We start from the raw sequence: 14095 nt of genomic DNA, 5'->3' as shown, positions 1-14095 counted from the left end.
CCTATCTGAAGCCAAGCAATGGCTTTGCTCCTTTATGACAATATTATTATCAATAATATTGTTGGCGAACATGGTATTATTGAAAATGAGTGAGTAGAGTGAAATACTTCATGAATTCATGGCCATTTAATCTAGGTCTTCATGCATGCATGCAAGCTCAAATAACTTATCGGTGAATGTCTTCCTACCAATTATTATCATGACCACTCTGCATTCCTTTCAAAGCTAGTCGAGCATAAACATGGAGTTCCAACTTCATTTGAGCGGTGAGAACTTGCTGGAGATTTGAAATGAGTGGAGGAAAGAAGTTGTTCATCACTGAAGTTCTCATTCCTTTTCTTTTCTTCTTTTTTTTTCAGATTTTTATCACAGAATTCGGAAAGAGTTCAGAGACAGTTAACAACATAGATGTTGTTATATGTTATATTTCCTGGGTTGGGTTCCAGACCTATTACCTTTCAATGACATCAATTAACTCACAATTTCGCAAGCTCCTGTCCTCCATACATAACCCAGGGTGCTGCAAAACAGAGCGATGCCAGCCGGAGAATCCATATTGCCTGCCAAGTAATTGGAATGTGTGCTTCCAAGAAATACGTAACAAAAGCAAGGAACAAACTGAAATCGTTCGCCTCATAGACTTTAAAAATGCAGCCATCAATGTTCACCTCCGTCACAAACTTACCAGCAGTCGGCCTCTTTCCAGTCAACAGAATAGCTGCTGGATAGGGAAGAGCAGTGACAGCTAGGAGACGTGCAAACTGCACCTCCTAAGTAGTACTGAAAAAATTTGGATGAAGAATAACAGTTAAATTGCCAATAAATGATCAGAGTATGGTCTTCGCTTCTTGCTCGACAGCCAAATGCTTTTGAATTAGCTCCAGTTCCCAGTCTAAAGACATGTTATGTTCCCAGTGATATCTAGTTGGCAATAACAGGTTACTGCTTTGTTTCACCACCAATACCAGATAAAAAATCCAAAACTTTTGATGCCTTTTCTGAGTCAATCTGTAAACCTCTAGGTGTAGCACTATCCCTGCTTTCCTTGCTGACCATGCTACTGACAGCAAAAGCACCACCGGTGGACTGATTCATCTTCATTAGAGATTCAACCTTTGTAGCAAATGCTAGTGTTGACATTAGTGCCTTCTGAGCAGATATTGGTTTGTTTTTCAAACATGCATGTGCCAACTGATCAGAAGATTGACCTGAACCAAGTGGTGAAGCTGGCAGCCTCCCTTGGAATGCACTCAACTCTATATGTTTATTGGATGCAAGTTTACTTTCTTGAACAGATGCATGAACACCGCTACCAGAACTTAAAGGCAAGCTAGCCTGCTGGTTTCTCCTAAAACTATCCGCTGAAGCATCTTGAAATGCTACAGGTTCAGTTTTCTGCAGCATCTTATTCAACCTATGCGCCGCCATATTTGACACACTTTGGTGTGTCTCTTTGCCAACTACGACACTATTATCCTTATTTGAAGATGAGCAACCTTCTTCGTGCACAGCGAAATTTTTGGATGAAAATAAGTTGACACCATTTCCCTGATTAATGGCCAAGCTTTTTAATTTCATAGTACTTGAACATTTATCCAATGGAGCTTTGCCAAATGAAAGGAAATTTATCCCCTTTGGTGCAACAACGGAAGGAATTTTCCTAGGAATCTCATTGCAGTTTTGAACTGTGACGGATGCACATTGATCTATCTGGTTTCCAACTTTGACAAACACGTTACTCTTCAGAGATGGGCTGCTTGGTTTAGGACTAGATTCAACCATTGACTTCTTCCCACCAGAAAGAAAGCTAATACCTTTGGGCACCAGTGCAGGCAAATTCTGTACAGTCTTCGCCACATTTAGTGCAGCACGTCTATCATCAGAAATAACTCCTGTGGAATCAGGCAAGGCTTTGGCAGTCTGGTTGGAAGTTCCACTAATATCCAGTTGCCTCTTAGAATATGAAGTGCTCGGCAAAGATGGAGGCTTCACCTTAGGAGTGCAAACATTTGAAACGTTTGATGTAGATGAATGATCTTCCTGAAGTGGAAATTGAATCAACGATAGTCATTAGAAGCTAAACACGACAAGAGTAACAACTGTGGTTCTGCGTGTGCTACAACAGAAAAAGTGGCTGAAAAGGAATCGTATTTAGCAAGGGCAAGAAGGTACCTTGTGTGAAAACATACAACTCTCACCCCTGATACAATAACCTTTTGACACATAGTTTGTACAAGGATACTTGGAGAGCTGATGATCATATGGACAATTGTCACCTTTCATGCATTTGTGACGTGCAAAATGATGGCATGGCTGCAAAACCAGAATGCAAGACAAGACATGCTTAGCTAATAGAAATTGGCAACAACAACAATCACCTTACCAAATCAATTAATAAAAAATATGGCTAATTAAATTAAGTATATGATTTTGCAACAGGTGGCTAGATAGGAGAAAATGAATTGCTGGCCAGATAATTTGTGTGAGTGCTTCCTTTGAAGCATGCTTTTCCAGAATGAACCTCAATTACTTGCTACTTTTTCTCTCTTTTCTATGGCAGTCAAGATAAAATGTGTCTTGTTCTTAACTGTGGCAAAATCTGACGATCACGTGCGAGACCTGTGTAGGCTGCACAAGCATCCCACACCCAAACTTCTCTTGGCCAAGGTGGTGTTGGGTTTTTGGGGCTTTCAGTCCCAAATGCCAACTTCAGCTTGAAAGCCAAGCACACACTTATACAGGTTGGACAGTCTAAGCAGTATATTCATTTCTTAAATCCAAGATGAAGAGAAAAAACAGTATATAAGTTCTGGCTTTGACATGAGATGTAACTGAGGTGTTGTTGGGTTTTTGGGGCTTTCGGCCCCAAATGCCAACTTCACCCCGAAAGCGAAGCACACATTTATACAGGTTGGATAGTCACAGCAGTATATTCATTTCTTAAATCCAAGATGAAGAGACAAATATCAGTATATGAGTTCTGGCTTTGACATGAGATGTGTTCAAGGCCAGTTAGAAGCAGAAATTTGTAGCCAAGCTTCAGTCCAGTTTCTGGTTGGGTGGAGGAGAACCACTTCCATGGGAAGAGTGTCTCACATGTTAATGTTCATATTAATGTGATTTTCTAAACCACTAGGCAAAAGAGATTGGATAACTGGCCGTACAAAATAAAGTACTAATTTAAATGATTGTACCTCAGATTTTGTCAAAGGTATTGCATCATGGGAAAATTTGCATTTTTGACCCTGTCAAATAAAAAGAAATATGCTAATGACAAGTAGCAGGATATAAAACTAAAACCAGATAAAAATAGAATACAGAGCACCAAAACAATATACCACTATTGACAAAAAAATACACTACTTCCAAGTGCAACCTAAAATTGGAGACTCAGTTAGATAGTGATAGCCATTTGAATAATTCGTCTTAAAATCTATTAAATTAAAGAGAAGTTGAAGAAACAGGCATATTTCGTGTTCAGTAGAAAGTCAAGAAAGTAGAAAATGAAAATAAAAGCATTCCCTTTCATTTTACAACCATGAAAGATGCTCTGGCACTGGGCAGAAAAAAAAAATACAAGGGCAAACGTTAAATAAAAAGAGGAATTTGGAAGAACACATAATTGTTTCTGCAGGAAAAAAAAAATATAGACTCAAATATGCTAAACAATTATACTTGACAAAGACCAACAAGAGATCAAGATAATCACCTTCATCAAAGCTGTCTACTTTAAAATTCATCAAAAAAGCAGAATATTAGACCATAAAGACCAATTTCTTAGTTGATTTTTTCAGTAAATGACTAAAGCAACTTCTCAACACGACAAAGTTGTTGAGTCTTTGAAGCAGTTCAGAAATCAATATAAAGATATACTAGGTTATAGAATTGAGTGTAGAGAGAACACATACCTCCCGGCATCTCCCCTTGAGAAAATGACGGCAGGGTGATACAGGTTTCAGATTCAGCACAGGAAGTAACTTCATCCTTTTAACACCAAGTTGTCTGTTCTTTTCAGCCCGTTTTTTTCGTTCTTTTTCCTGCAAAATAACATTAAATGATGAGCGAAAGTTGTTTATTTTAGGGACAACAGAGTTACACTTTAGTAAAGATTAAGTTTTCAGATGGAGGAATACAAAATTAACTGGAAAAATAAAAAACAATAATAGTTTGCTAACAGAAAAAAGAACCCAACCAAACATGAGAAAACAGAAAGGACAAATCAAAACCTTCTTCTTTGCTTTCTTTTCCTTAGAAGGAGGACCACGCTTTTTCTTATTGCATAGACCAGCATCCTGTAGAACAACCAAAAAACATAATGGGTTAAATCTGGATTCATTAAGAAAGCACTAGGGGTATGTATTTATGAGAGGGTACACAATGAGGACAAGAGGAGGGAAGGAGAGCAGAAAAGTCCAGAATCAACTTTCTGGTTCTGGTGCACTATTAATAAATTAACCCTCAAATTCAAGAAATTTTTAAATCAGTTAATCTAGACATAGCTATTCCAGCGTCATATTAACAATGCCAAAGATATAGAGGAGGCAGAAAGCTCTGGATCCAACCCCCAGCAAAGAATATGAAGACAAACGTGCATATAATCTTTAAATGATAATCCCCGCCACATACAGAGAGGAGAAAAAAAATGAGGATGTTCTTTTTTTAAAACCAATACTCGAAGACTCCATGCTGCACTAAAATTGACTCTTTAGCAGGAGAAAGGAAAAGAAAATCAGGAGAATAATTATACATTTTCTTTCGATGCAATTCCTTGGTTTGCAGATGCAGTTTGATCTGAATTTTCTGTGAACGATGCCAGATTGTTAGGACAAACCACTGGGCAGCCAACACCATCATTGGCAACATTTCCTTTCTTTTGTTCCTTAACTCTGCTGTCTCTTTTTTGGTCTTTTGCTGCACTCCCATCGTTTTGCTCCCTGACTCCATGGCATTTCTTTTGTTTCTTACACCAGACACCCTCTTCAGCTAATATAGGATCTTCATAAGTTACAACTTTCCGTTTACATGCCATTTCACTTGAGAAACGTTGTTGGGCTTCCACTTCTCTTCTATCTTTAGCATTCTCAACTGTGTACGCCATAGAAGAAGAAAACCAGGAATGCTTCTTGTTTGCTTCATTTTTTTCATTAATAGGAAGCCTATTTTTATCAATAATACCTTCAGAAGCTTGCTTCTCATCAACTTTCTTCTCCTGTGGCACTACAGCATCCTCAGAAAACATATCGACTGATCCATCATCCACCTCAAACTCACCAGAAACTTCTCTCTCTTCTATCTCACCATCTTCAGGAGGATAACCCATTGTGGCATCGGCACAAACTGATTTCTCCGATTGTATCTCTTTCTGTTGCATTTCATTATTTACTTCCAATCCATTAGTCCTCGACAATGAACTTTGTATCTCTTTCTGTTGCATTTCATTATTTACTTCCAATCCATTAGTCCTCGACAATGAACTTTCTTCACAATTATCAACTGGTTTTGAAACTTCACTGCTTATTTTGTTATTTTGACATATGGTTTCTTCATCAAGTTGTAGCTGGCCGACACCCCTGCATTCTTTGATAACAACTGGATGGCGCTCAAAATGTTCATCTTGGTTGTTTGAAACCGCAACAACATCACCAGCAGCATTCCGATTCCGGTTAGTCACAGGGCCAGAATTGTTGTGACAAACAAGCTCCACGTTTCCTTTCATGAGATGCTCTAACTCATCAATTAGCAAATGTTGCGCCTGAATTAAATCTCTATCTTGTAAACCAGTTCCACAAGCAGTTTGATCAATCACCAAGTTCTCATCTTCTTCTATTCCCATTATGTTCTCTACCTCATTGATCACCGCTTGCGTGTCACTAAACCCTCTTTCTTGGCCATTTTTATCCAGCAAACTTGCATGGCACAACTCCACATGCCTACTGCATACTTGGTTTCCCAACACATGCGGCCCTCCATCACCACCATTACCTTAAAGAAAAACAACATATATAAGTTACTAACACTAGAACAAATAAACATAAATACATATAATTGAGACTGAAATTTAAAATTAAAATACCTGGTGGCGGAGGAACAAATTGACAAAGCTGAGGGTGCGATAAAATTCGAACAAGAGTGCGATAAGTTTGACTTTTGAGATGCGATTTGCGAAGTGGAGAAAAAGTGAAAAGAGGAGTCTCTGCCATTGGATTGAGGAATAATGATCTCTCTAAATCACCTTCGCTTAAAAAGAAAGAAACAGAAAGTAGTAGGTTTTCCGTTTTCCTTCTGGGTTTTAGTTTGGGCAGGCAAGGGTGAGTACATAGACCTTTACTAATTGAATGATCAAGAGTAAGCTAGAGGAAAAAAAAATCAAACTATACGGAAAGCTACAGACAGTTGTATAGCAAAGAGAATTCAAAACGAATACTTTGAGACTGTTATTTGATACAAGGTTTGATATAGCAGCCAGCTCAAAAAATGGCAATCCAATCTTTATTTTATTGCAGAAGAAGATACTGAACTGGAGGACTTTGACACCCCCGATTAAAGCCTAAAACCCCTGAAAAAAGAATACCCTTCTCCTTGAAACTCAGTTCAAGTTCAAGAACTCAATGCAAGAAAACCTGATTCTCTCTGCACAAGGGGGCACCAAAATCATCCTCTCACGCTGACCTCTTAAAGAAACCCACACACAAAAGACCAGTTTTGTACCAAGAAAAGAAAAGGGATTTAGGATTGTTTTGCAGAACAAAACCAAATTCAACGAAATTGGGTACGCAGGAGCTGGTGCTTTAATACGTGACACGGACGGGCTTATGGCTGAGTGGTTTTGCAGCTATTTACGGGTTCTGTTCTTCAGTGAAGGCAGACTTAAGGAGCTTTTTTTTGTTTGGGCCTCGATTTGGGTTTCGAATCATCCGTGAATTTGTAGTTGGACTCTGCTGTTTGATTGGTGCGGGTGCTCAAGAAGTTTAATGCCAATATTTTACCTCTTAAAACTAAAGGTCTGGACCCATGCTACGTCACGAGGTAATATTAAAAAACAAATTACTAATAAATAATATTTAAGTTCCCGCAAGTATATTTTAAATAAAATATATGTGATTTAGATTATAAATTCGACTTGATTACATAAGTTTATTTTATTTTAATTAAATCATAAAAAAACAACAAAATTAGATGAATTATTTAAAAAATTAAAATAATCATGATAAATGATGTAACTTAATTTACAGTCCATTAAATATAAAAAGACGAAATGGGATAGAAAAATGACTTATAAAACTCAGCTCTAATCAACCTGAGTTAGTATAACAAACTTATAACCCTAGTAATCAGGATCGAGACAACCCGAGTTTTACCATCAAATTCACGGACTAGATTATGAAATTAGAACAACCTAATAAAAAAATTCACAAAACCTTTATATATATATATATATATATATATATATATATATATATATATATATATAAATTCAAACAGTGTTAACTTTTCAAATATGTGACCTAGGTCATTAGAACCGAAGCACTTCATCTAGAAAAATATGAAACCCAATTCTCAATCAATCAAATATTAAAAGATGAAATTGAATAATTTCAATTATACAAAAGGATTCAAAACAAAAAATAGCAATTAAAAGATTGAAGATCAAAATTGTAATAGAAAAAAAATATTTTATTGAATGATGAAATTAAAAAGAAAAATGAATTTAGAAAAAGAACCCTAAAAAAATCAAAAGAATGAGGACCAAATTGATAAAAATAATATATCATAAAACTAATAAAACTTTTACAAAAAAGCTAAGAAAAACAATAGAAAAAAAAATAAGGACCAAATTGAAAAAATAATATGACCAATTAGGATTAAATGATAAAATTAAAAATAGATAAAATATTTATAAAAGGGCCGAGAATAAAAATTAAAAATCAAAAGAATAAGAACTAAATTTGAAATAGCAACAACAAAAAGGACTAATTTGTCATTTTAGAGGAAGGAAAGAGAAAAAAAACCCATCGTCAATAAACCAGCAATATGATGCTAACATGCATTGTCTAAAAAAAAAGCGGGTGTCCTTCCAACGAAACGGTAAAATGACACTTTTGATTGTTAGGAGGTGTTATACGTGTCCCGCAAAGGACGTGCGTGCCTCTCACATATTAGCATGTGTTGACTAAATTTTTTTATTTTATCTATTTTATTTCTTTGTGAAGCGATCCAATACCCCCACTCCCATTTGACCTCATAAAATGAAAAAATCTTTGAAAAATGACAAAAAAATCTCCTTAAGGCCAATTTTATTTTTGTCTTACAATGGTATTTTGGTTGTTTCATTGCACATTTTAATTTTTTATTATTTTTTATGCCTAGTCAAATACCAAATTGCCCCTCGTTTTATATGATAATTAAGTAAAAATCATTATGAAAATACAAAAGTGTCATTTGACTCTGGTTTTAATTTTTTTTATTCAAATAGTGTTTTGTTAATTTAATATGCATTTGAAATGCAAAAGGACTTATCATACCTAATCAATTTGGTAATGACTAATGGATCTTGTGAAATTATTTTAACACCTTCAATTGCCAATGTTTGATTTTTTGGTGTGAGGGGTAAAACTATGAAAACATTGTTCTAGTGAATAGTATTTTCACTCATCAGCTATGATATTTTCATACCTAGTCTGACTTTTAAAAATTTTGTTTTAACATATTTCAATTATTAAATCAAATTAATAAATAAAAAACATATTCAATTTTGAAACAAAAATAAATTCATCATTTACAAAAATGATAAAAAATATTAAATCAATTTTTGTAATAAATAAATAAAATAAATAAGTTATTTTACTAAAGACATCAAATATAATAAAACTAATACTTCTATTTTTTAGACTAATCAAATATGTTATAAGTAAAACAAATAATTTAAAAATGAATAGATTGGTTATGTTTACTTTTTACATGGAAATAATAACGAATTATATTTGATAATGAATCATAACATAAATAAATAATTGAATAACCATAGGAGAATAATTATTTCTTTTGAAAATTTAAATAAAATAATATAAAAGGACCTTTTTAACATAAATAATTAGTTCTATTTATAATAAAAGAAATTAATAAAATAATTATTTCATAGAATTAATTAAAAATTCATTTATTTTAAAAATATTTAAGAAATTAAAATTATTATTTCTACATTAGAGAAGATAAAGGTATTATAGTATTCATTATTGATAATGTGACTTGGAGATAATTCTATTGAAATCTAATGTCAATACTAGCTGATGAACTTAGAGATCATATATTCATCCTATCATATCAAAACCATAGTTTGGATCCTCATCAGCAAGAGTAATATCTTTATCATCTAAACTTGAGATTTGAGAAATTACTTCTTTAAGCTTTTTCTTATATTTTGATTTTAAGATGGATGAAGCAATATGTACCTGAAATTTGCTTTTTGGAGGTTAAAAAGTTATATTGACCTTACGACGATGATGTTGATTGTATTTGTTGAGATTAATAAGACTGTAACCAAGACTAAATATCTTGAGAGCATGCTTGGTTTTTGTTAAATTGAGGCCATCATTTTTTCTTAATATCTCTCATGAGATATAGGTATGAGATATGGGTAGTAACCAATTTCTTCATCTATGTCATGCATTATCATGAAATCTCAACATAAGATTTAAGGATCCCAAGGTACAAATGAAGTATAAAGAGGCAGGGACATATTTAAAAGTTTTTTATGCAAATAGTTCTAAAGCCCGTGAAATTTTTTGAGGAAGAATATCAATGATGAGAGAGAACTATTGTCACCATCGGTTTGAAAACCATATTGGAAAATTCTCTAAACAATTTTTCTTAAAATGACCAAACTAAGAATGATCATAATTTTTAGGTAAAATATATTGAACCATACTTGTTAATAATCAAGATAAAATCCAGGAGGTTGAAAGTCTTAAGAAAATCTTTTATAAGTATAAGAACTTTTATTCCAATCTTGATATGTTAAGACCTTTAAAATATTTATTTTTGAATATGTAATTTTGAAAGGACTACTTGCATCTTGATTATGAGATACCTCAATCGATTTAGTGTTAATCTAGATGAATTCCTAAAAATTATCTAGTCATTTGCAAATTTTTCAAGGCAAATTGGAATTGAAGAGGAAAGATATTAGGGATGATTTTATTAGAATTTTCATCATAGAACTTGTTTTCAATTGGGAAAATATACATATGATAGTTTCTTGATTTATATAGGTTGACAAGTTTCTTTTAAGAAGACCTTGATGAGTTGTTTAAAATAGATTTTTGTACTAAGGTTTATATGGCTTCAATGTTGTTTGAAGGTCAAGTAGTAGAAATAAAAGAGTTTAAGGAGAGTATTGAAAACTAATGATTGAGGTTAAAGTTGGTCTCGTATAAAGAGATTTGACTAAAGTTGAATTAAGAAGACTAATAGTTGAATGAACTGGTCTTGAAGGGGTTATGACATATAACTCTTTTTGTTTTCTTGACAAGTGTGCTCATCTTGAATCTTGTAAATATTTTTTAGAAAGAAAATCTAGAAGATAATTAGTTTGTACTTTTATAAACTCAATTCCAAAATCAAAGTTTGAAAGTATTGCTTGTCATTTGACAAAAATCTATTTTGAAACAATATTTTGAGCATTTTTTTTTTCAATATCATACTTTGCATATTGATAATTAATTATTAAAAGAATTTTTTTTTTTAGAAATAACCTCTTGAAAAGATGAAGTGCGTAAAAAAATTGATAATTTTTTTTATATATAGTTGAATACTTTTCTTGAGGACCCAACTAAATGTTATAATAATATCGGACAATTGTTCATGACCTTGAACCTTTTGCTTGAGGATACCACCACAACCAATATTGGAGGCATAATTTTCAACAAGAAGAAAAGTGACAACCAAACTATTGAGACATTAGTGACAACCAAGTTGAAGACGATAATTATATACTAGAGCTCTTTAATGCACTACGAAAAGTTGCTCTTACAATATTGGAGTTTGTCTTGTGCAAAAAAACACTCAAAGTAACAATCACATTGTATAATTTTCTCTTACAATATAATAATGCTATGCTAGAGCTCTTTAATGCACTACGAAAAGTTAGAGATGAAATCCAAAGAAATATCGATTTCAAAAGGAAAAAATTAATAATGAAGTCATATTTTACAAATGCCTTGTAATTGAGTCATGTGTATATATAATTCATTTAAACATGAAGTTTGATAGTATTAGCCATTAGAGTTTAACAATGTTAGCTATTATCTAATCATGTTAGCTATTATCATATTTGGTATTAGAGTAATTCTATATAATTTAGTCTTGAAAAATTCTTTATAATTTGTATCAATCATATTGATAAATGTCTATGTTAAATTTATGTCGATTTTAATAGTTATACACACATACATACTCAACATCATTGTAAGAACAAAAATTCATAGAAAAATGATTCAAATCCATGACTTGTAAAAACAATATTAGTATGATTATTTCAAAATAAAAGATAGTGTCAAATTTTATCCAATTATATGACTATATGTTTTGATTAAGATTATCTGAAAGTTCTTAAACAAATTATTATTGTATATGTTGACACATTTTTATCCAGAAAAAGCAATCCATGTAAAATCATCTTAAACAAATTATTATGTGAGTACAAGTAAAGTTTAATAATGTTAAATGTTAATGTATATGTTGGTTAGTTTGTAAGTGAATAAAAAAGAAAAAAGTTTTACTCTACATTGAAAAAAAACACTTCCTTTTAAGTATTTACAAGTATGAGTTTTTATTTGTAGTAAATTAAATGAAAGTTATGGTTAATGAGTTTTCTTATTGAAAAATAATACTTGACACTTGAAATTTAATTTGTTAGTACAAATAATTTTTTATCGAGTTAATTTGTTTAAATTTTTGTAATTAATTTTGATATTTATAACTTCTGAAATAAAACTAAATAGTAGCTATTTAATTTAATTCAAAATATAATTATCTTGTTAACAATTATATAATTTTATTAAAATGTTTCAAGTCTATATAAACATGCTATTACACAAAGAGAATATATATAAAAAAAAGTATTTTTTTTTGTCTTTTCTTCTTATTCTTTTAGATAACTTAATTGTATCATGAAAGTGTTATATTTACATGGAATAAATAAATATCTTAAAAACAATGTTTTTACGTTTCTAAACCATTTAATTTTACTCTTTATTTATTTTCATACCCAAAATCTTACTAACATTATAACCATTGGAGGTTTAACTTAGTTGGTTACATATTACTTACCATGTTTTCATTTAAGGTTAGAACCTCAAAGGAGGCCATACAAAATAAATCTTGTTAATGCATCGGTTCGAGTGTGAGTGGCTTGCTCGAGTCCCAATGGAAAAATAATTTAGTCTTGAGATGTAAAAAGTAATTCAATAACACTCAGAAAAATCCTATGATTATTTAGGTCTCGTTTATTTGCTAGAAAGTTATTTTTTTTGGAAAGTGATTTCCTTGAAAAGTGAATTCTTAGAAAGTGAATTATTTTTCAATGTTCGGTAGTGTCATGGAAAATAAGTTGGAAAACACTTTTCAGTGTATGGTTATGTTATGAAAAATAAACTAGAAAATAACTTATTAATATTTTTTTCAAATTTATTAAAATAATGAGGAACAAATCTCACAAATTGAAAAATTGAATGAGAATGATATTGAAAAAAAAATCTAATTTCATAAATTATCTCAAATAAAATAAATAACAATCAAAATAATGAATATCAAATCTAACAGATAAAAAAATTAAAAGATGATAACATTAAAATAATAATAATTACAATTTCATAAATTATTTCAAATAAAATAAGAAACAATAAAAAGAATGAGGACCAAATTTGATAGATAAAAAAATTCAATTTGAAAAAATAATAAGAGAAAAGTAAATAACAATCATAAAAATAAGGACCAAAGTTAATATAAAAATAAATTAAATCAAATTCTAAGGGGTGAAATTGAAAAAAAATTCAAAATAAAATATATATCAATAAAAAGTTTGAGGACCAAATTTTTTATAATCAGCAAATAATATGATATTTTTAAATTTTTTCACAACTTCTTAAAAGTGTTTTCCGCCCAAAATAAAAGGAAAATACTTTTTTAGAAATTAAGCCAAATTTTTCTTTAATTGAAAAGTATTTTTTATTGATCAATTTTTCTAATGACAAATAAATACAAAAAATTTAAAAAATAATTTCTAAAAAACCACTTTTCACCAAACAAATATTAATAATATTACCTATAACCAAATTTGGTTTAATAGTTTTGGGTACATATCTACCAATCAAATTAATAAAGTTCTAATGAATTTGAAACCTTTTATATTGAAAAAATATTTATTATATAATTTATATGTCGGATGTCATGAAAATGCATTAAAGTTGATGCAAATTAAACATATCACTCATATATTTAATTAACAATACTAACTATTTTCTTTTATATTTACGTGAATAATAAGGATTTGGACATGGGATTAGAAAACTAGCTCAATGATACCATTATATAAAGAGAAAAAAAATCTATTTTTATTCATTAAAGATAGCTTAATCTCGAGAATTTCTCAAACATCTCATCAATAATTATATTAATAGTTGCAATATTACATACTATAATTTTACGAACATGTTCATTTATGAAATTAATAAAATTAGGAAAAATTATAATTACTTCAAAAATCCTCAAATCCTCACATCAAAAGTCAATAGTAATTTGTATGCTTAACTTATATTTTAGAAATATATCTTACATCTAAAAAAAAAAAAAGAAACAACACTGAAAAACCACTCAAGTAAAACCATCACATTTACATACTTGTTCAACAATATCATCATTTTTCTCTCTCGAAACATATGAATTTAATTTAAATTCACAAATCATGAAGGGAATAGCAATATAATTGTTTTTTCTAAATAAAAAAGAGTCAAAATAATTTTCATAAATAAAGAAGCAAAGATAAAATAGAGCAATAAAAAATAAAAAGAAAGGGAAAAAAGAATTTAATTTAAATTCA

The 14095-nt window shown here is 30.9% G+C and overlaps 1 protein-coding gene across 1 annotated transcript; it reads right to left on the bottom strand.

The window, feature by feature from the left end:
- Positions 1–308: 308 nt before the first annotated feature.
- Positions 309–6835, bottom strand: LOC133690225 (uncharacterized). Its single transcript, XM_062110451.1, has 7 exons — positions 6074–6835; positions 4748–5982; positions 4227–4292; positions 3909–4037; positions 3195–3245; positions 2173–2313; positions 309–2040 (listed from the first exon to the last, which is right to left on the bottom strand). Exons 1-7 carry the CDS (start codon positions 6198–6200, stop codon positions 940–942), a joined length of 2850 nt encoding a protein of 949 aa, XP_061966435.1. The 5' UTR covers positions 6201–6835; the 3' UTR covers positions 309–939.
- Between the last annotated feature and the right edge of the window lie 7260 nt (positions 6836–14095).

The sequence above is a fragment of the Populus nigra genome, chromosome 3, assembly GCF_951802175.1.
Source record: "Populus nigra chromosome 3, ddPopNigr1.1, whole genome shotgun sequence".
Taxonomy (NCBI): domain Eukaryota; kingdom Viridiplantae; phylum Streptophyta; class Magnoliopsida; order Malpighiales; family Salicaceae; genus Populus; species Populus nigra.
Note: the sequence above shows the minus strand (reverse complement) of the source record. Positions and strands in the feature narration are given on the sequence as shown.

What these genes read in the sequence shown, in the direction of transcription:
- LOC133690225 (XM_062110451.1), bottom strand. Translation starts at nt 6,200, where the DNA reads ATGGCAGAGACTCCTCTTTTCACTTTTTCTCCACTTCGCAAATCGCAT. An exon ending in TCAAGGGGAGATGCCGGGAG is followed by an intron (nt 3,246 to 3,908) that starts GTATGTGTTCTC and finishes TTTATTTGACAG; the next exon opens with GGTCAAAAATGCAAATTTTC. An exon ending in GTTGTATGTTTTCACACAAG is followed by an intron (nt 2,041 to 2,172) that starts GTACCTTCTTGC and finishes TTTCCACTTCAG; the next exon opens with GAAGATCATTCATCTACATC.